This window comes from Crocuta crocuta, unplaced genomic scaffold (assembly GCF_008692635.1).
Source record: "Crocuta crocuta isolate KB4526 unplaced genomic scaffold, BGI_CrCroc_1.0 scaffold27, whole genome shotgun sequence".
NCBI lineage: Eukaryota > Metazoa > Chordata > Mammalia > Carnivora > Hyaenidae > Crocuta > Crocuta crocuta.
In genome coordinates, this window is record NW_027532250.1 from 2,124,537 (window position 1) to 2,146,566 (window position 22,030).

The 22,030-nt window shown below is 46.4% G+C and overlaps 2 protein-coding genes across 5 annotated transcripts in view; both read right to left on the minus strand.

The window, feature by feature from the left end:
* CASS4 (Cas scaffold protein family member 4) overlaps positions 1 to 5,498 on the minus strand; it is a 33,847-nt gene extending 28,349 nt beyond the window's left edge. Inside the window, exons 1-2 of one of the 3 annotated variants that reach the window (XM_077778289.1) lie at positions 5,095 to 5,498; positions 4,433 to 4,637 (exon numbers count right to left, since the gene is read on the minus strand). In XM_077778289.1, coding sequence (XP_077634415.1) covers positions 4,433 to 4,468 — 36 coding nt within the window. In that variant the 5' untranslated portion in view covers positions 4,469 to 4,637; positions 5,095 to 5,498. The remainder of the gene's footprint in view (positions 1 to 4,432; positions 4,638 to 5,094) is intronic. The other 2 variants (XM_077778288.1, XM_077778287.1) reach the window with 2 other exon arrangements.
* A 5,929-nt stretch (positions 5,499 to 11,427) lies between these two features.
* Positions 11,428 to 22,030, minus strand: part of CSTF1 (cleavage stimulation factor subunit 1) — a 10,862-nt gene continuing 259 nt past the window's right edge. Inside the window, exons 1-6 of one of the 2 annotated variants that reach the window (XM_077778371.1) lie at positions 21,900 to 21,983; positions 19,107 to 19,307; positions 16,953 to 17,230; positions 16,609 to 16,806; positions 15,175 to 15,565; positions 11,428 to 12,234 (exon numbers count right to left, since the gene is read on the minus strand). In XM_077778371.1, the coding sequence (XP_077634497.1) occupies positions 11,975 to 12,234; positions 15,175 to 15,565; positions 16,609 to 16,806; positions 16,953 to 17,230; positions 19,107 to 19,275 (1,296 nt within the window). In that variant the 5' untranslated portion in view covers positions 19,276 to 19,307; positions 21,900 to 21,983 and the 3' untranslated portion in view covers positions 11,428 to 11,974. Of the gene's footprint in view, positions 12,235 to 15,174; positions 15,566 to 16,608; positions 16,807 to 16,952; positions 17,231 to 19,106; positions 19,308 to 21,899; positions 21,984 to 22,030 lie in introns of those variants that run through there. The other variant, XM_077778372.1, reaches the window with a different exon arrangement.

Consider the following 22,030-nt stretch of genomic DNA (forward strand, 5'->3'; position numbering starts at 1 on the left):
AGGTGTATAGCGCACGTAGTTCAACAAAACCATTTACACCTTTATTTACTATTCTTTCTGTTCACATCTCCTGACAGTCTCAAATGTCAAAAGTTTCTTTTTTCTTTTCCTTTTTGAAAAGAGGGGCAAGCAATGCTCGCCCGTGTCCATTGAGAACAGCATGGCAGCATCTAACACGGAAAGAGAGGCCGCGCGCCCAGGTCTCCTGACATTGCCCTGCTTCTGCTCCTTGCCCACAGACCCTCTGTTGTAGCAGCTGAGTGATCTCTTAAAACATAAGCCAGACCATGTCATCCCCTGCTTTAAATAGGTCAGTGGCTTCCTTTGCAGTTAGAATGCACTTCGGCGTTCTTCCGGGACTGACAAAGTCCTATGGGAACAGAGTCCCGCTTACCCCTCCACTCTCATTTCTGCTCACTCTCTCTCTCGGTCCCTGTGCTCCAACGACACTGGCCTTCTTATGGCTACTCCACATGCTGAATTAATTCCCACCACAGGGCTTTTGCATTTGCTATTTCCTCTGCCCTGACTGCTTCTGTCTTCATTCAGGTCTCCAGAGAGGCCCTTTCTGTCCATCACCTCTATCAGATCACCTTGTTTTATTTTCTTCATGGCGGTTATCACCACCTGAAATCATTGTGTCCACTTACGCATTTACCGACTTCCTGACTGCACTAAAATATCAGCGATGTGTTGATCATCTGAACCGCAGGGCCCAATAGCTACGTGCTGGAAGGACGGCTAAACAATGGGCAGTGAATTGTGTTTTCCAGCTGGCTGTTGTGTCTGGGCTCTTTTGTCTTGTGAGGCAGGTGAAGGGATGGAGCTGCTGGGCAAGGTTAGAGGGAGGCCACAGGTCCTTGTGACCTTGACCTCAACTGCAAAGGTTCAGATATAAGGGAACATCTGACCATGGGAGCAGGAAGGGAGTTGGTTCTCAAGAATCTAGGCTGCGTGGCTCAGGTTGGGGCCAGGTAGGGGTTAGGGAGCTTAGAGTCAGGGGCAGCCTCGGTTCCCAGTGCTGTGACAACTAGGAAGTGCCGTGCCTGACCTTGTGGCAGGGCGGGGTGATGTTGCAAGAGCTCCGTCTGCACTCTCTGTAACCTCCCATTCATTCACACACACTCCAAGTGTTTGCTGAGCACCTACTAAGTGCAGGCGCTGCCGTAGCCCCAGAGACGCAGCACTGAATGAGAAAGGCCAGCTCTGTCCCTGGTGGGGCTGACTCTCCAGAGGGGAAGACACGTGATGATAAAGGGGACAATTGAGAAAGATGATTTCAGCCGTTGATAAATGAAGTTGATAAATGAAGACGAGACGGAGAATGAGAAAGACCAGGGAGGGTGTGGGAGGTGACTTGAGTGGGCGGTCCAGAGAGGCAAGCATGCAAGCGAGTGAGCGAGAGGGTGTGGAAGATGCTGGTGGGGAGGACCCACAGGACCCCTAGATGAACGTCCCAAGGTGGGGGAAGGGGCAGGCAGTGTGGTGGGGGCTGTGGGGAGGGGGTCAGGCACACCTGTGGCCTTGGTGAGTTCTCTGCACATGATCCCACTTGTCCTTCTTCCACAAGGACTGAATTAAGATGTCTTGCTCCCAGAGGTGCTAAAGGCACGAAGAGAGCCTGCGATTTCTTCCCGCCCACAAACAAGGCCCTGAGGTCCTGAGCGCTCTTGCCCAGGAGCCCTGAAGTCCGCGGAGGCTGCGCCAGCAGACGCATCGATCGCCGTTGGGTCTGTCCGTGATGATTCTACCTCTAAGTCTTTACTGTGACCCCCCCCCTGGAAGGGCTCTAGGACCACTCCCCCCAGAACTGGGATGCACGATGGCTAAAGGACATTTGCTCTTTAACTGAGACTGAATCCGGACTGTTAACAATAGCTGAGAATATGTAAATATGCTTAAAACATAAATATTATTTTGATAAATTCTCTTCAGTAACGAGGGGAAAGACACTTGTTTGAAAACTCCCTCAGAAAAGCAAGTGAGCATACAGCCGTATTTACAAAAGAGAAAGTATAGGTTGTACAGAAAATACTTTGAGAAAGTAGGTTTAAAATAGAATTTCAGGGGGGCTCAGTTGGTTAAGCATCTGACTTTGGCTCAGGTCATGCTCTTGAGGTTTGTGAGCTGGAGCCCCGCATCAGGCTCTCTGCTGTCAGTGCAGAGCCCACCTGGGACCCTCTGACCCCCTCTCTGCCCCTCCCCCACTTGCGCGGGTGCATGCGCAAGCTCTCTCTCTCTTAAAAATAAACATTATAAACTATAAAAAAAATTTAAAAATAACGAAATAGAATCAGATTTCAGACATTCTTGGAAAGTGAAGGAAAACAAATACCATGCTTCTCTGACTCTAATCCTCCTTCAGTTCCTAGACATTTACCCCGAGTGAGACAAAGATGCTAATTTCAACATCACTTCTAATGGTGTGCATTTGTGTGCACACGTGGGCACACACACATGCATATTCAGAAGTCAACGCATTTTGTAACAAATGGGATTGCATCACTAAAGTACACGCAGACTCCATTTTCCTAAACAAGGCACTTTTTCAAACTACCCAAAATCCGAAACAAAGGTTTACATATAATAAAATCACTTATACACCTGGTCTTTTAGACTTGACTTTCTTGAATGGAGTTGGACGTGGAATCAATCAGCTACAGTCCAGTAAGCCAACAAATGAGGTGTTAGCCTGGCTACTTGGCCACATGTGACGGCTTCAATGTCTGTTGCAACCGCCCCGCGGGAGCCCAGCGTGTCCTGTCACTAACATCATCATGTTTATTTTTCCATTTTCTCTTGGTTTTATAAGATGTCAGGGAAAACCCAATGAAAAGCACACAACTACACAAAGGTGAATGCTCTACCGACATGAAACTGTCGGGTGACAAAAAGCAACAGCGCCACGGACGGGACAGCGTGACAGGGCAATCGGTGGTCGCCACCCGCTGTCCTCAGCCCACCTTCAAGGTATGAGAGGGGCTCCGGGGTGCCCTTGGTTGAACATGAAGGTGCCTCAAAGTGAAATGCGCCAAAGCTGAGAACCACTTACAGAGGATGACCCCTGACAGCAGTGTGCGACCATTTAATAAAACAGCAATTAGCGATAATCAAGGAGATCAATTGTGCTCACATACACGGAACTCTGGTATGTATTGTTAATTGTAAAAGGCAAGAAGCTCGACAATGGTTCAGTTACTGCTCCTATTTGCATAAAGCCTTTTAAAAAGTGTCGTATCTGACATGGGCATTGACCATTCTGTAGGGCATTGACCGTTCTGTAGGGGGACCCGAGAAACCCTGAGCTGAGGCGGCCTCTAGACTAGGAGTTGAAGACGTGAGTTCCTGCCCTAGTACTTACTGCCTTTATGCGGACTGAGTGTTTAGAAGGACATTATTAAGTCGACGTTAAATTTTCTTGTGTGGGATCACATTGGGGTTGTGTGGAAGAATGTCCTTGTTTTTAGGAGACACATGTTGCTGTTTTTAGGGGTGAAGGCTCATTATGCTTACAGTTTGTTTTCAGGTGGTTTAACAACAGCAACAACAAAGTGTGTGTGTGTGTGTGTGTGTGTGTGTGTGTGTGTNTTTAAACATTTTTCAAAGAAACAGTGTGGGTACAAAATTCTAGCGTAGCTTAGATATTTATACACAAGACATAAAAGAGGCGTCACAGGCTACTCGGCGGTAAATTCCACTAGTGACATCCATTATTATTACTTTAACAATCAATAGCATATATTTACTTCATATAAACAAGTTTCCCATTTAGTAACTTTCATTTTCTTTCCTGTACAACTTAAGGTTCAGAAAAGGTCTAGCAAGATAATCCTGAGCTTTAGTTTCTTTCTGTCTGAGCTGATTTTCTTTTTAAGCAGCCATGACAACTTTCTAGATAGCGAAACTTTTTTGATTCATGCCACAGACCTGAGCCTCACTCACACGGATCAGTACAAAATTACCGGGAAACAGCACGCAGAATGCCCCCTGTAGGAGCATGGGAGGCTAAGGGCCAGATCTGGACTCTGCTCTGGGGAAGGAGCACAGAATCAACCTGGGCGTGACACTAAGCATCTGAGGCTCCAGAGAGAGGAGAGGTCAGGGTGAGCTCGGAGGCCGAGACTCGCTTCTTGCTTGTGAAGTTGGCAAGAAGGTGAGTGGACCCAAAGGGATGGATTGTGTTATCAGCCCCACAAACTGCTTTCTGCGAGGAAGTCATTTTCATCCATCTCTGAATCCAACTGGTCAGGGGCTTTAGAGCACACAGCTTTTCCACACGGAGACTTCTATTAAACTGTTCCATCTCAAACTTACATGTTACTGGTATTCACCCTTCGACTTCATTAGAAACTTGGAAGTAAAGTCGGTTATTGTCTTTAACCATAACGGGTTGCTTTGTGAACCGCCCATCCAAAGAGCCCCCATCACTCACCCTGGGCGCTCCATCCATGATCTCTGCTCCTTTCATGCTGGTGTGAAACAGCTCCCGTGAGCTCTCCGGCTAATATCTCCGGCTTCAGAGGAGGGATTATGCAATGTCACTGCATGCCTCTGGCTGGTTCTCAGAAACTGAATTCTGTGGAGCTATCTGACAACACGGGAAATTGTCACAACGATTCTCCCAGCAGGCAAAGTTTCTGGAAAGCACGATAAGAGTAAAATGAAAGGGCTGATGGAGAGGGGACAGAAATCCAGGCCACACTCACTCTTCGATGCCTGGCATCTCAGTTGGTCTATAAGTAGAGATGATTGTCACACATTTGCTATGCAAAACCACAAACGAAGAAAAAAAAAACCACTCTTCTGCTTTATAGGGCGAAGTTCCTGCTTTCAAAGCTCAGTGTGCGAGCGCTCTGCATTCTCGTCCCACAAACACTGTGAACAACTTCCACCCGACACACCAAGCTCATTTTTCTGATTAGAGGCCACTGGGTTAAATTTGTGACCATGGTCAGTGTTTCTTTCTTCCTGCTTCCTCAACTTGTCCTGCAAGCAGCCGGGGGAAAACAAGTGAAGGAGAATGCCTTAAAGGACCCAGTCCCAACTCCTCCTTCCTCGGAGGCACACTGCTCCGCGCTCTCACCCCGTACCCACCTCCTGGTCTTTGCTCACCACACTCCACAGCGAACATCTTCTGAGTGCTGACTCTGTACCAGGGCTGTGCTGGGCACCTCTCAGTACAATCATATTCTCTCTTAAATCTCATCCACCCCCTGTGTGAACTTGAAGCTATGGCACTAGTTCGTGCAGTTCAGTGTCCTCAGCGTTGAGAGAAGATGCACGGGAAGGCAGACTCCTTGCGGAGCACATTCACACTGTTATTTCGTTGAAACAGACTGGTCCCCATTCTTCCGAGCCTGCCTCGGTGGGCTCTCCCATCGCAGGAAGGCAGCAAAGGCAGCAAGTGCAGCGCTCACTGTCTGGTCTGTGGGGCATCCACTGCTGTGTAGCCAGTCCTCACAAGTCTGAGCACCAGGAAGGGGTTTACTCCTGGAAATGGCAGGCTGACTGATTTCTGGCCGAGACAATCCATATTTTAAATTGTTGTCATTGTTGGAAGTTAGCTTCTGGGGCTGAGTAATTGACGTGTTGCTGACGGGAGCAGATAACAGGGAGGGAACATTTGCCCCACGGAATGGAGACGAACTGACTTAGCGCCAAGTTCAAAGTGGAGATCCCTAGAGGGGAAGGCAGAGATGGGAGAATGGGGAGTGATTTAGGGAAATCTTCATGAGGAAGGCAAGATGTGAGAGCTGGAGGCAGATCACTATAGAGGCAAAGTTTTTTCCCAGTTGTAACAGCATGAATATGAGAGAGAGAGAGAGAGAGAGAGAAAGAAAGAGAGATGGAATTAGCAAGTTCCATTTAAGGAAAGCAAGATTCAGAGGAAAGAGTAATGAGTCATAAGGGCTGAAGTTATGAATGACAGCCAGCCTGGACTAGCAGAAGGATTTTATGCTGTCTTTATAGGTAAGACAAATAAGTCATTAATGCAGTACTCTTGCGATGCATACAGCCAGTCATATCTGTAAGCCAAAGGCGTCTACAAAATAGCAGATGAAGAAGATGGAGGCACTACTGAGCTAAGGCTGAGGTTCATGTTTCCAGGGTGGGAATCTATTAACCGAAATTTGATGCTTCTATGTATACCTAGATGTTATTATCTTATGATTCTGTTTTAAAAAGTCCTAGGGGCGCCTGTGCGGCTCAGTCGGTTTAAGCGTCTGACTTCGGCTCAGGTCATGATCTTGCGGTTCATGAGTTCGAGCCCCGTGTTGGGCTCTGTGCTGACAGCTCAGAGCCTGGAGCCTGCTTCGGATTCTGTGTCTTCCTCTCTCTCTGCCCCTCCACTGCTCATGCTCTGTCTCTCTCAAAAATAAAAAAATGTTATAAAAAATTTTTAAGTCCTTATCCTTCAGAGATATATACTGAAATATTTACAGATAAAAATCTGAGATTTACTTCAAAAGAATTCAAGAGAGGGGAAAGTGGATAGAGGTATAGATAAAATAAGATTAGCTAGGAGTAGGGGCGCCTGGGTGGCTTAGTCGGTTAAGCGTCCGACTTTCGCTTAGGTCATGATCTCGCAGTTCGTGGGTTCGGGCCCCGCGTCGGGCTCTGTACTGACTGCCAGCTCAGAGCCTGGAGCCTGTTTCAGTCTGTGACTCCCTCTCTCTCTGACCCNCATGGAAATTCATTGTACTGTGCTATGGACATTGAATTAAAAAAATAAAAGCTTTATTAAGGTACAAGTCACATACCACAAAATGAATCCTTCTAAAGAGTACACTTCAGTGTGTTTTAGTATCTTCAGAGTTGTGTAACCATCACCATTATCTAACTGGAGAATATTTCATCACTCTAGAAAGAAAACCTGTACCCGTTGGTCACTCCTCATTCCCCTGGCCCCCGGCAACCACTGTTTTCCTGGGTGATTGACTCTCGCATATATCTGGGGAAAAAAAAAAAAGCAAAAAAGAAAGGATGGGCAGACTTGCTCAAGGCCATGTGGTGATGTGACTGAGGCAGACTCTGGACTCAGGTCACTTAGAAAAAAGGTAGACTTCACACCTGGTCCAGTTTGGACTGTTCCCACCACCTTGGCAAACTTCCGACCGTGATTCTTCCCCACACTGAAGGGCTGACCTGGGTTCAGCCCAGATTGGAATGCTGACTTGCGCGCCTCCTCCTCCTCTTTTTGGCGGGGGGTGGGGGGGTGGGGGGGCAACCTAAAGTTAAAAAAACCCCAGAATGTAGGGGTACCTGGGTGGCTCAGTAGGTTGAGTGTCTGATTCTTGGTTTTGGCTTAGGTCATGATCTCACGGTCACGGGATTGAGCCCCATGTTGGGCTCCACACTGGGTGTGGAGCTTAAGATTCTCTCTCTTCCTCCTCACCGCTCTCTCTTTCTCAAAACAAAAACAAAAAGACAAAAACAAAACCCCAAAACCCCCAAAAACAATGAAGACACAAAAGCCGTAGGTCTGATCCTGTAGTGAAACAGGCTCACTCCTGCCTGGGCACATAGTGTGGTGTTTTGTGAATGAGGGGCTTGGCTTCTCAGTTTGGTATTTGGTCCTGTCATTTTTCTGAATGAAAGCCCTTAGACGTTTGTATTTACTTCTTAAAGCAAATGTGTCCTTCTGTGCACAAACATTGCAAGATTTCACTATTCCAGGAAATTGGGTGGCTTTCATAATATCCCAGTGACTGAAAGTTGAAACAGCTAGAGTTCAAGGGAACCCAGGTGGAGAGACTCTAATGTGGTAATTTTGCTCCTTGATGAATGCTACTGAGCACAGCATTTTGGATGAATTTTCTCTTCAAAATGTAGGGCATCTGATCACTTCACACCAAAAGCTCCTAATAAAGATCACTTCACTCCTAAAGACTGCTTTTGTACACGGACTGTCGTTTGGTATGTCTTACTGTTTTCACATGGACTTTAAGCTATGAAGCTTCCTGAGGGCAGTCTTTGAAGGCTAGGCACTCAATACTTTTTTTTTTTTAATGTTTATCTATTTTGAGGGTGGGGGAGGGACAGAGAGGGAGAGGGAGAGTCCCAAGCAGGCTCTGCACGGTCACCGTGGAGGCTGACAGGATCCCGTGAACCATGAGATCATGACTTGAGCCCAAATCAAGAGTCTGATGCTTAGCCAGCTGAGCCACCCAGGAGCCCCAATACCTGACCTTTTAAAGTGCAGCTGGGCACCAGGGGAACAATGTGCAGAGCATTAAAGGCTTGGCAGGAAATGTCAGACTGCGCGGCTTTAAAATTATCCGATAATCTGGTAGGTTGTAACCTCATGAAGATAACTCTAGTACAGCTCTTTTGGTCAAAGTAGAATTTCATCAGTTGTCAACAAATTCAGCTAAATTCCCTAATGCATAGATAGAATAGGGAAGACTGGGATTCTACAGCTTCAATAATGGTCAATGACGACTCAGTTTCATAGCCTGAATTTCGATCCCAAGGTTGAGAGGGAAAAGGAATCAGTACAAGACTTGAGACACAGGATGCAAAGGAAATGTTTTGGGTGTCGAGGGGACCGCTGGGTGAGGGCCGGGTGTTAAAGGGAGCAGAAAACCCAGGGCAGAAAATGGTGCCCCACGCCAAGGTGTCATCGTGGGGTGAGCAGCCAGAATGCGAAGAGTAAACTCTCCGAATGGCGAGTGGGAGAGGCTTTACAGACTAGAACGCCCACCGAGGCAGTCGGAAGACGAAGGAGAAAAGCTCCAGGGAAAGGCCAAAAGCATGAGGAATGAAAGCTACAGAAAGGACCGTTTCCCAAAAGGTTTTGTTGCTTAAATCCACTTGGTCACTTCCTAAAGTCTCTCAGTCTTCGGTCCCATTTGAGATCCTGTCGGACACACTCACATATTGTGCATCTGAGGATTCCAAGTCTCCAAGTGACTCGTTTCTAGTTTCTACGGCTTCTCCTCACGGTGGTTGTTTCCTCAGATACTCGATTATGAGCCCATGATTCGTAGGGCTGTATCTGTGAGAACGGAGGCCTGGGGGAAAGAACTGTTCTTCCTTAATTTTGCTGGCTTCTCTCGGGTGTTCTTGGCCACCGTCAATGGGAGCTGCTTTAAATTCTCAGTTTGGTTTTCTCCAAGCCACATAGGTGCTGAGAGTTGTTCCCACCTTACTTGGTCAGAGAGCCTGTAGACGGGATTCTCGGAAGACCCTTCCCACAAACCTGAGCCAGGGCCGGGGCAGGCAGGTGTCCTCTTCCCCGGAGGCAGGGCTTTTGGGAAGTTCACCCTTTCGGGTTGGGGAGGGGGGTACCTTTTGGGTTCTGGGCTTTCTTTTTAGATCTTACCAAAGCTCCCACCGTGTGGCCAGAGCTCAGAAATCATTAGGCTCCAGAGGAGCGACAGAAGTCCTTGGTTCAACTGGATGCCCCACCGGTCCTGATCGTCTAGATCTGTGCTTTCTGCTTGTTTTTGCCTCCCAGGAATTGCCTGAGGACTTCTTGCTGGCTCAGCCATCTATTTAGAGATTAAAAATAAAGTCTATGTGGGTGCATACTGAAAGGGCTCTGAGTATCTGGTCCACTGTTATCTTCAGAAGCAGAAGTCCCTCAAAAGTAAATGCCTTCCTCTTCCCCCAAATCTGTTTCTATCGTGCTGTGTTTACAAGAAAAAAAAAAAAAAAGCACTTCATTGGTTGAGTGCACGCTAGGGACCATTTTGATGAAGCACTTGAGCATGGAAATGACTTGCTTAACTAACTGGTCGGTCACAGAGCTGAGACTGCCTCCACTTCCCCACATCACTGCCCTTCTGAGGGGAAACCAAAGTTTAAGGCAAAAGACTGGTGTCTCAGAATCATCAAAAGAAATGGAGTTATACTTTAAATTTTTTAGTTTTTAGATTCGTAGAGCAGAAGAGATACAAAGCTAAAGGGGATCTGCTCTAAAAATCCGACTTCTAGAATGAAACACTAAAAGAACAGCATGAAAGGTTCCAGTCCAAAGTCACGACTGACTGCTGTTTGAAAACACACGTTCAAATATGTAAACATTCAAAGCAAGGTCCAAAAAAAAAAAAAAGAACTAGTTTTAAATTATCATTATATACAAAAAGTTTATTTTAGAAATTACATATCTTTAAAAAATAACATAGAAGTTCTACGTTCCTATGATTCACCGTTAAAGCCAGGGTGTTACGTGGGGCAGTTAATGACATGCTGATGCCGAGTCCATGTAATTCCTGGCATTCTTAACAGTTCAGAATGTTAGTGTGATTTTTAAAAGACAAAAATGTGTCTGTTTTGGAAACACACAGAAGTATCTTGATCTTGTAGACAGAAGTCCCGAAACTTCAGATCCGTGGCTGAGACTATTCCAGAAACTGGAAAAAGTAGGCATTATTATTATTTAAATTCATGAACAGTTAAAAAGTCCCAGTGGCACTTAAATCAGGAATGCAACGTGGCCATTCCGGGCGCACGTGCTAGGGGAGAGGGAGAGGGACCGGAACTGTTCGCCTCGGCTGTGCTTCCGTGCCCTGAAGGCAAAACAAAAGCCAGAGAAAGAAGTGAGGACTTTTGGTTGGTAATTTCTTTATGGGACCTTTATCCTTGTTCCCACTCAGTAGGTTTCTCCTCCAAAAGCCACACCCATAGACGGCCGAGTGCAAACACTGAAGAATCAGGACGCCAAACAAAATTAAGTCTAAACTCACTATAGACCAAAAAACATAGCTCTTTGGAAACCTGAAGGAAAATGGATCTAACACATGAAGAATGCTTCAACGGGTCCACAGGCCAAAGAGTTGAAATGACCCTTATGGAGGATGACTAACGGAACTTTCAGGCAATGAACTTCAGAAGATTTGAAAGTTCTGGTAACATGAAACAATTGCTTTAACTTTAATCTAGTTAATATTTTTATCAAATGATCGTAGGTTATATTTCTAGGTATTCTTACCCAGAGTGTGAGGTATTTGCATTTGGGGATAAACACAGACCAAAGTCAATCTTTCAGAGGGACATTAGGGTTCCCTGACCTAGCCTGAGCTGAATCCAGAGAAATACTGTCACTTTCTATAAAGTTTCAAGAAAGAGAAAACCCCGATCAGATGGCTAATTGCAAAAATCTTCCCAGAACATAGTTGCCACGTGCATCCACGATGAGTAGTGAGCAATTCATGCTGAAGAGAACTGAGAAGATTTAGAATTATGTAAGAACAAAGTCAATCATTTGTGAAATAAGCTATGGCCCAAGAGCAGCAGCGGGCTCACTATGCTTATCTTCAATTACGCGCTCCATCCACTGGCAAGAACCTTATCAGAGACCTTTACAGAAAACAAGCACTGCGGGAATGAAAGAAGGTGGGAGGTACAATGAAAGATACATCTCCTAGAAATCTCCAGGAAAAACTGGCCATTAATTTTATTGAAGTGAAAAAGGTAGAAGACTAAGGTTGCAGATCTGAGCTTTATTGTCAGAATGGTATCATTTTAGGCTGGGGCTGGCGGATTCTCTAAACTGGTTTCAAGGTGGCACAGCGCTCTGGATCCGAGCCGCAGGCCTGCTCACCTGCCTCAACTGTTCGGAAGGGAGATACGCAAGGAGGGTGCAGAGGAGGCACAGGGGCGGGCAGGACCGCCGGGTGAAAATCCCTCACGACAGGTCCACTTGAGATCTAGAAAGCACTTTAACGCTCTAGCCTTCCTCAAATGATCACGAGTCCAGAGAAGTGGCGAGTCCCATATTTACAAAACCGACGAGAATCACACTGGAATAATCAGTGAACGCGAGCAACCGCACAGATCTGCGCTTCCAACTTTTCCCACCATGATTCTACATCAAGGTAAAAAAAGATCCTTTTGTACAAATCCGAGGACGGACAGGTGGCAGCACGGCCGCCAGATGGCGCAGTGACTCACTACCGAAGCTGGTGACGGGACCCGGCGGGGGGCAGGGGCACGGCCCGAGGAAGGGAGCCCAGGGACGGGAGGCGGGCTAGTCCGTGGTCGATCGCCGGTACCAGAACCGGGCTCGGAAGTCGTCGCTGCACGTCATGAAGCCGGGGTTGGTGGGCGAGTGCACGATGCAGCGCACGATGTTGTTGTGGCCCAGGGACAGCAGGTTCCGGCGCTCGGCGGTGCGGGAGTCCCAGCAGCACAGGCTGATGGTCCTCTCGTCCGGCAGCAGCACGTAGTCCTCGGTGTGGTTGAACACGGCCTGCGTCCGGTGCACCTGGCGCCCGCTCAGGCCAGCACCTGCACAGATACGAGAGGTTAGGGGGCAGGTGGCGGGCGGCTCCCCGGGGCGGCACTTCGGACCCTCACTCTGCGGGCTTGCGTCCGTTATCCTCTCGATGTAAAGACCGCATAATACACATTTATTGTGTAACTTTGGACACTCCGGGGAAGTATGCAGGAGTAAATCGCCGCCGACCTACCACCTCAGGCTCCGTTGACGTTCTGATGTCTCCAGGCCTGGGAACATCTTAAAGGGAAAAAAAAATACCGGGGCACCTGGGTGGCTTGGCTGGTTGAGCGTCCAACTTCGCTCACAGTTCGGGTGTTCAAGCCCCACATCGGGTTCGCTGCTCTCGGCACACAGCCCGCCTCGGACCCTGTGTCCCCCTCACTCTCAGCCCCTCCCGTGCCCGTGTTCTCTCGCTCTCTAAAAAATAAATAAAACACTAAAAAAATAATAATAAAATAGAAAATTGGTACCACATTATACAGGTGTTTTCTGTCCCAGTTTAAACCAACTTTTTGTTAGGTACATTTTTCCTGGTGTTTAGCGGCTGCAGCCTACACCACTGTCTGGAAGCACCATCGCTATTTAGTACTTCTTTTCCTGCTGGGCATTTAGTTTGTATCTGGCTGTGAGTGATGCTGTGACACATTCTTCATACAGGACACACTGTTTCCTCAGGATTGAATCCCTAGAACAGAGGCTGCTGGGGCGTTTGAACATCCACCTCCAAAAAGAAGCTCTCGGCTTTTTTAGGACCATGAAAATCCAGATTTTATGCTTAAAGTATCATACAAAGTGTAAAAAAGAAAAAGTTCCTGACAATTCCACACCCGGAGTCAGTATTTTGATGACTATCCTTCCTGTAGGCCATCTGTGACTTATATAAGTCAGAGCTCCCATCACCTGCTCCTTTTACTCAGCAGTAGGTAGGAGAGATCTATAAACACGGAATACGGTTTGATGGATAAAACCACAGGCGCTGGCGCCAGATCTGGGTTCAATGCTTACTAGTGACGTGAACACAGGCAAACTACGTAGCACCTTTAAGCCTTAACTTTCTCTTCTGTTCCTGGGGGACAACGCAGCCCACGAGATGGCTGCGAGGACCAGCCTGAAGTACAGGGCACGTCAGCTGCGCATGTGCTCCCAGACGTTGCTGTATTTATTTCTAAAGGCCGCACGCTGTGAAAAGGATGCGTGACAAGTGTGCACACTGCCGTCTGCAGCGCTCCCCTACCTAGATAACGGTGGGACGGACGTCTTTCTTGTGCGCGGATGTGCTTGCCAACAACCTTTTTAGGCTGAATTTCTGAGTCCAAAATATATACATATGCTGAAAAATGTGATACGTGACACCAACCTCCCCTTGAGAAAGTTTCCAATCAACACCCCTTAACAACAAAATATGTAATTTCCCCAACTGTTGTTCAATACAAGAATATCATCTTTTAAACTCCTACCAACTGAGGAGCACAAAAAGATACTTCCATGGGCATTTCTTAGGTTTAGAGAACTGATGGTCATCTATCGCTCCTTAAGCTCACTGCCCAGTATCAGACATGCGCCTGCTATACAAGCTACCCTGTGTCCGTAGTTCACCATTTTATTTAGTATTCTGAATTTTCACACTGGAACACTGGAATTCCTGATGCTTGATAGCTTTTCCTTGTCTTTCCTTACTTCAAAAACCCACTGAATTCTAACTCAACATTAAAACTGGAAACACAGACCCTAAACATGCTGAAATGATGGGGTCTCAGGCTGTGAATTAGAAAATGAGGGAATTTGCATATAAATTCAGTAGAATCTCATTTTAAAATCAAATCCCAATTCTCGGCCAAAGCAAGCCTGGCAGCCGGGTACAAGCATAAAACACGCTGCCACTCACAGGACAGAAGGAGTGTAAGAAGCCCTGTGAGGGTCTAGCCTGCCCTCCACACACGCCACACCCAGACAGTGGCTGTCACTGCTGAACACAGACCAGGCTCTCCCACTTTTCCTCTGATCAGCGCTGGATCTTCTTTTTGCAACAAGCACACAGTCCTTTAACAGTAATAATCAGAGACAAATTTTCTAGCTAGCTCCCTACAAAAGTGCTTCAACAAAGTCACCAAGAATTAGGACAAAAATGTCTCCTCCAAAGACCTGCTAGGTGTATGGACGGTCTGGCTCAGAAGCCAGAGATGGAAGGCAGGCCGCAAACTGTCACCGGAAGGCGGCTGTGAGGTGGGTTACGCTGCACCCTAGTGGCTCAGAGGTCTCTGCCTCTTCAATCTTCTCTAGAAGGAGAAGCGATTACCGTCACAGCCAGGAGAGCGATTACAATGGCACTGCGTTCCTGCAGAGTTTCAAAGTTCTGGACATGGTGATTTTAGTGTATGACACAAACATCTCCCAACACAGGAAACTAGTTGAAGTTTCCTGGAGGTGTTCTACCCAACAACAGCCTCTGCTGCTCCGAGATAAGAAGAATTAGATGATATTTTGAGAAGAGTCACTACCTAGGAACTGTCAGGGCTGCCCGTGCTCTCTTATGGACAGGCCCAGGTCTTCCCTCTCCACCTTCCTTCCCAAATGCATACACTTACTGAGAGCCACTGACTCGGGCTTCTCTCTGGACCGCTTTCATGTTTCTGAGGGAAAAGGGCAGACCCCTGGTCTATGGAAGGACCACCAGACTCTCACACGTTGCTGGAACGAGATCTCATCTAGTTTAAGCTGTAACATACTGAGAAGCACAGTTCAGAAACCAAGGGTCTATTCTAGCTCTTACCACGATAGCCTGGGCTAAACTACTTAATCTCTCAGCCTCGATTTCCTGTCTAAAAGAGGGAGAGCATCTGCCTTGCTCAATGCAGACATTCATTGCGTGGCTCTCTTGTGGGGATTTAAGAGTTCTGGAAACCAGAGAATGCTACGGAAATGTGAAGTAACAGCAACTTTTCGCGTACCTGTGTATCTGACCAGCGTTCGTCCTGTTGATATCTCCCAAAGTTTAGCTACAGAGTCTTTTCCACTGGAGAGAATGTATTTGGAATTTTTGGAGAAAATGGCCGAACAAACCTCAGCACCGTCATGCGCTTTCTCAAAAGTTGTGATGCATCGATTTGAGACGCCATCCCACAGCTTGATGCAGCCGTCCTTGCTACCGGTTACGTACATATTGGCACTGGGATTGTAATTAACAGAGCATATAGCATCGGTGTGTTGATCTTGAGGATTGCAAGAGACAAAACATTGAAACGTGTTGATATCATAAAGCCGAAGGGTAGGATGCTGAGTCCCAACAAGTATAAAGTCTCCGGAAGGATGAAAAGAGATGGAGCGTAACATTTCAGCTTCCTGTCGGAACACACACATTAAGTGACTGGTGAATGATTAGATGCAGAGGAAATGTGGAAAATATCTGGTTGATGGAAAGAATACATAAAACAATGACCAGATGTTACAAGGTAGAAGGAACACTGAACTTTGTAAAACATGTGAAAGTATCACTGAACAGAGATTTTAAAAACTATTTACTGGTGTGACGGTATCGGAAAACCCGGAAAGTGAGCCTCAGGATCTGCAAACGGACACCGGGTGAACTCAGAATGGAACATCAAGCTAGGATACTTTCACACGTTAACGAATGCAGATAAACACAACTTGTGCATGTGAACAGCAGCTTTAACCTGTCCTACGGCTCCAACTATTGAGTAAAATACTCAGTTAAATTATTAAAAGGTGGAAGCCACTACGAACACATTAATATTTCTGAACTGCATACTCAAAACAGGGTACCGAATGTCACTTTTCCAGTAAACGTCTGATAGTTTCAACCGAATAGTTTTTTGATTCCTGTTAAGTGACACTTTGGTGAAGTGGTTGTGTTTTGCCTTTAAATGGGGATCTGCAACCTTGAAAGAGTGATACAGATTCTGAGCCCTTGTTGCATAAACTGTGACGAGAGAAAGTGGGTGCCTGACTGCATGGGGACCATGTGCCAGTGCGCTCTGACTCCCGAGCCGCCTGCAGCGTGTGTCCTTGCTGCTGGCTTCGTTTTAGAAGATGATCCCTGAGACTACTTTAAAAACAAGAAGAAGGGCCCCTGGGTGGTTCAGTCGGCTAAGCATCCGACTTCGGCTCAGGTCATGATCTCACGGTTCATGGGTTCGAGCCCCGCGTCAAGCTCTGTGCTGACAGCTCAGAGCCTGGAGCCTGCTTCCAACTCTGTGTCTCCCTCTCTCTCTGACCCTCCCCTGCTCACGCTGCCTCTCTCTCTCTCAGAAATAAATAAAAAACATTAAAAAAATCAGAAATAAATAAAAACAAGAATAGTCCTACAACACCAACTCTTTGTTTTTAGAAAAAAAATGTACAGCTCCTTTCTAAATATTCCTAACCTGAATGTATTTGAAGGCTCTTTTTGCAGATGGTTTGGAATAATCAAATAACTTAAGAGTATAATCCCTTGAACCAGAGGCCAGGATCTGTTCTGTCGGGTGGAAAGCGAGACACGTGACTTCATCCACGTGGTCATAAAGCGTTCGGATCACTGGGTGGTTTTCCATGTTCTGCTGTGCCGTCTCATTCATCATGACCTAGACCGACGAGAAAGCAGATGCTCCAAGTATAAAATCCAAGTCAAAGTCCCCGATCACGCTAAGCTAAAGCTGGTCTAAAGTAGTCTCTCACTCTCCCAATGAACAACAAAAGGCAGACAGGACTACGTGACAGGGAGTTTTACCTCTATTGGCATGGCGCTCTTGGCCAACATCCTTTCTGTGTCAAGTATCTTTATGGAAGCATCAGCAGATCCAGTAGCTATTAACTGCCCATCTCTGCTGTAGGTAGCTACACGGCAGGGTCCTTTGTGGGATGTGACGTAGCATGTTTCGTACTCTGAAGCCTCCGGGGACATGGTCTGGACGTCTGCATCAAATTCCAGGTCAATTCCCGTGCCTGGGGCAACTGTATCTGAACGTCCAATTGCATACTGAACTGCCGTATCATCGTTTTCCATTCCTGGAAGGAATCAAAAACATTTAAGTGCATGAAAAAATGTTATTTTAAAAGTCAAGGCAAAATCCTGGATTCAAACTGGGGAAGATGTTTGCCAGTGTCAACTTCCTCTGTCTTGGAGCCGCATGACACTTGACACCTCACAAAATCATGTATATCCACCTGGGTGCTTATAAGTGACAACACTGCAGGCAATGTAACACTGACTGGGGAAGGTCAGGCTCCAATAGGGTCGTTTCATCTCCCCCTAAGTTTTGCTTCCAAAATCTTCCACTTTACCTACAACCACAGAAATTCAAAAAAGCAGTTTTATAGTTAAGTTGACCATTTTTACTCATTCTGGATTTTCATATTGTTAGTGCTGAGATCTGTTAGTAGCAGCTTTGGGGCTCATTAAGAAGGATACATTGTTAGCATTAACACTAGTGAAACATACTTGAAAAAATGTTAATATACAAATTTTTCAAGAAAATGCATTTTAAATTTAAAAAGAACTATACATACCATATAAACAGTATGTTTACTAATATAAGAAAAATTAGGAATAGAGATGAACACAAAAATAAAAATGACCTTGGATTAGGTTACTCAGAGATAATTACTGTTAACGTGGTGGAATGAATTCTTCTGGACCTTTCTCCATGCACAGGTGTTACAATTCTTGAAACAAAAATAGAACCACACCATATGATATGTTGTAACTTACTTGTTCATTTAGTCAGACAGAATAAACATCTGGCCAGTGTAATAGTTATCTGCATCACGTGGCTGGACCCAATTTGATGGATATAAGAACATTCACAACGAATTCCTTATTGTTGGTGGGTATTTCAGTTGTTTTTGTTTGTTTCCTCAGAACAAATTCTCAAAACGGGCATTGCCAGGGGCGCCTGGGTAGCTCAGTCGGTTGGGTGCCCAACTTTGGCTCAGGATATGATCTCACTGCTGTGAGTTCCAGCCCCATGTTGGGCTCTGTGCTGACAGCTAGCTCAGAGCCTGGAGCCTGTTTCCGATTCTGTCTCCCTCTCTCTCTGCCCCTCCCCTGCTCACATTCTGTCTCTCTCTGTCTCTCAAAAATAAACATGAAAAAAAAAATTTAATTAAAACAAAACACCATGGGGGCACCTGAGTGGTTCAGTTGGTTTAGTGTCTGACTTCGGCCTTCATGATCTCACCATTCCCAAGTTCGAGCCTCTCCTCGGGCTCTGAGCTGACAGTTCAGACACTGGAGTCTACTTCAGATTTTGTGTCTCCGTTTCTCTCTGCCTCTCCCCAACTCACACGGTCTCCCCCTCTCTCAAAAATAAACAAACTTAAAAAAAAAACCTACATAAAAACTGGCATTGCTAAGTCAAACGGTATAAACATACTGGGACTTCTCTATTTTATAGAGTGCTTCCTATGACCCAGACAGGAACCAGGATACACTGCTGAACAAGACGAAGATCCTGTGCCTGCTGTCCGTTTTTGGGGAGGTGCAGACTGTTTGGGAAACAGCCTGAAACAGTGAAGCACATTTCAGACAGTGATTCTGCCATGAAGGAAACGGGATTGTTGTTCTAGAGTAACTGGGAAGGTGTGGGGAAGAGAGTGGGTTATTTTAGAAAAAGCAGAAAGGACCCTGAGATGACATTTGAACTGAAATCTGAAGTCAATAATACAATGACAGAATGCTCCAGATAATTCTTCTCAAGAGCCTAAGGCTAGCACCGGTTTGAAATCTTCAGAATCTGGGGTTTGCTTTACTCTTTCAGTACCTTGCACTGTACCTGACACATACTAGGCACTAAAACTGGACAAAAATCATCTTGAAAAACTCTGCCTGTGAAAACATGTGAAAGCCCGTCAAGGAATCCATGAGTTTGCATCCCCAAGCTACCTAGTTTGATGAGATGCAGGAGCTGCTCCGAGGGCGCACACACAGACTGTGGTTTGATTTCATTGATGAGGCCGTTAGCGATGCTAATGTAGCCATCGTAGAGCAGCTGGCTAATGATCAGCTTGTACAGCTGCTGGCGGTCCTTCAAGCCCACTTTGGTTCTGTACATCTTGGAGAAGAGGAAGGCAATTTCCTGGGCAGCTGCAAGGTGAGAATACAGGCATGGTGAAGGGCAGAGGCATGAGAAATCACAGAAGCAACACGGCGATCTGGGCAGACCGGCGGGGCTTACGTCCCAGCTCTACCAGTTGCATGATCTTTGGTCAGCAACCTTGAGCCTCTGAGGTCAGGTTCCTCAGCTGTTAGGCAAGTTAGCAAAGGTTAAAAAAGATGGTACATGCAGAGCAGTGAGCACAGTGGCACACAGACATTATGCAAATCATGTTAGCAACTACTTACAGAACTTCTTTTCATCAACTATTCTTCTCTGTCATACCGCCCACCTGCCATTTTTAGTCTATACTGCCATCCCAGAATCTTGTATTTCTTCTCTTAAGAAAACACGGACTGTTTTGTGCAACAGGTAAGATGGCTATTGGTGAATGTCTAGACACTGTTTCCACCAGTTAAGCTGTATGTTTACTAATGTCAGGTATGGTCTCATGGGATGTCTGGGTGGCTCTGTCAGTTAAGTGTCTGAATCTGGCTCAGGTCACGATCTCACAGTTCGTGGGTTTGAGCCCCGTGTCGGGCTCTGTGCTGACAGCTAGCTCAGAGCCTGGAGCCTGTTTCCGAGTCTGTCTCCCTCTTTCTCTGACCCTCCCCTGCTCACACTGTCTCTCTCTCTCTCTCTTCAGAAATAAATAAAAAGCATTAAAAAAAAATAGATATGGTCTTTATATATATATAAGTTTATTTATTTGAGACAGAGAGCGTGCAGCAGGGGAGGGGTAGGGAGAAAGAATCCCAAGGAGTGATGCAGCGCACAATTTCACAACTGTGAGATCATGACTTGAGCTGAGATCAAGAGTCGGACACTTAACTGACTGAGCTCTCTAGGCGCCCCTGAAGCCACTAAGCTATGAAAACTAAATCAAGCTGAATGCTTTGGAAAGATTCAAAGATGAATTGCTTAGTAAAATATTGGCAAATGGGATATGGTCAAAACAACCATAAAAAATGGAAAAGGGCACCTGGGTGGCTCAGTTAAGTGTCCCACTCTTGATTTCAGCTCAGGTCATGGTCTCGTGGTGTTTCGGTTCCAGCCCTGCATCAGGCTCCATGCTGACACTGCGGAGCCCGCTTGGGATTCTCTCTCCCTCCTCCTCTCTGCCTCTTCCTGCTCTCCCTCTCTCAAAATAAACAAACTTCGGGGGAAAAAAAAGGGCAAAAATCTAAAGGACTGTGCACTTGGATTGGTTTACGAGTTTTTCAGCTCTCTCTTAGAAAGTAAAATGAAAACTGTAGATGACGGTTTCTGGTTTATGCAAAAAACCCCCCAAAACTCCAATTGGTGGACATTAAATAATTTGACTTTCAAAAATCAATATTCGTATGTGTATGTATGTCGGGACAGCTATCTGAAGGGCACAGGAGCCTGGGGACAGCAATAAAGAACAGAAGTCGAAGGCAGACAAGAAATCAGAAGTCAGAGCATAAGGGGATGAGAGACAGGGAGGGAGAGATGAAAACCAGAAAGGAGCAGAGTGTGCGGTAACACCAGTACTGCTGTCCTTTACAGGGACTGATTCTGGAAGGAGGGCTGTGTTGTAGGAGGGGCGTGGGGAACCATGTTTTCTAACTCTTTCAGAATAACTGAAGCTACTGATGAGAACGGTTAACTGTTCACTGAGTGTTCATTATGTTTTATCTCACAGGGAAGCCCTGTGATCTTGTTAAAGACGAGGAGGGAAAACAACCTGACCCAAGTCTCAGGACTGTGCCTGCAGAAACCAGGACTAGAATACAGAGGGTTGGACTCCAGGGACTGTGTTGTTCCTAATGCGTCCCTGCAGTGCTCCTTAAAAGTTTCATGACAAACTAGCTAAAATGAGACGCTCAGTGCGGTATAGAACACCCATCACATAAGCAACTAATATGCATTACCTCATTGAATAGCATCTAATCCTGGTTAGAGATAAGATAGGCAACCTGAGGCCCAGAGAGGTTAACTTACCTGGGATCACAGGGCTTGTAAATGGCACAGCTTGGATCTTTACTCAGGGTATTTGACCCCAGAGCTTGAGTCCTGTGCTGCACTGATGGGTGTTAATAACAACAGCTAACATTTATTAAGTGCTAAGTACTTTACAAGCATTAGCTCACCGAATGAAATCATTCAATGAATGATTTTCAATCAAAGTATTTAAGCACATGTAGAAGTAAATGTACACAAATCTATGCTTGTGCAGACACCACTAGGGCACGATAGAGACGATGAAACCGGCACAAAGAAGTTAGGAAACTGAAAATAAAACGTGGCTGAGTAACTCGTCAAGTGGCCGCCAGGACTGCCCAGACCAGATCCCAGAACTTAATCACTGCTCTCTATCCCGTCTCTGCACTCATGCCAGGAGCATCACGGGGTGTTCACAGGTTAAAAAAGAAAAGGACGAGCCCCGCTTCTCCACTCTCACTGAACGTTCGCTCGCTGGGCTAGTAAGTGCCTGACTACCACCCGCAGTTTGCAGGTGAGGCCCGAGGTCAGGAAGAGCAGGACCTAGAACTGTTTGCACCCGGAACTGGAAGGGGGGCCAGGGCGAGAACGCGGACGCNATCCCAGCCCCCCAGTACCCGCTAGTCCGGCTCTCTCGATCTCCCGCTCTCTCCCCCAAAAAATGGAGGCACGAATTCAGGCCGATCGATCGCTCCGAGCGCACGTCCACCGCGCAGGCGCACAGGGGAAAGCGCCGAGCGCTGCGCTA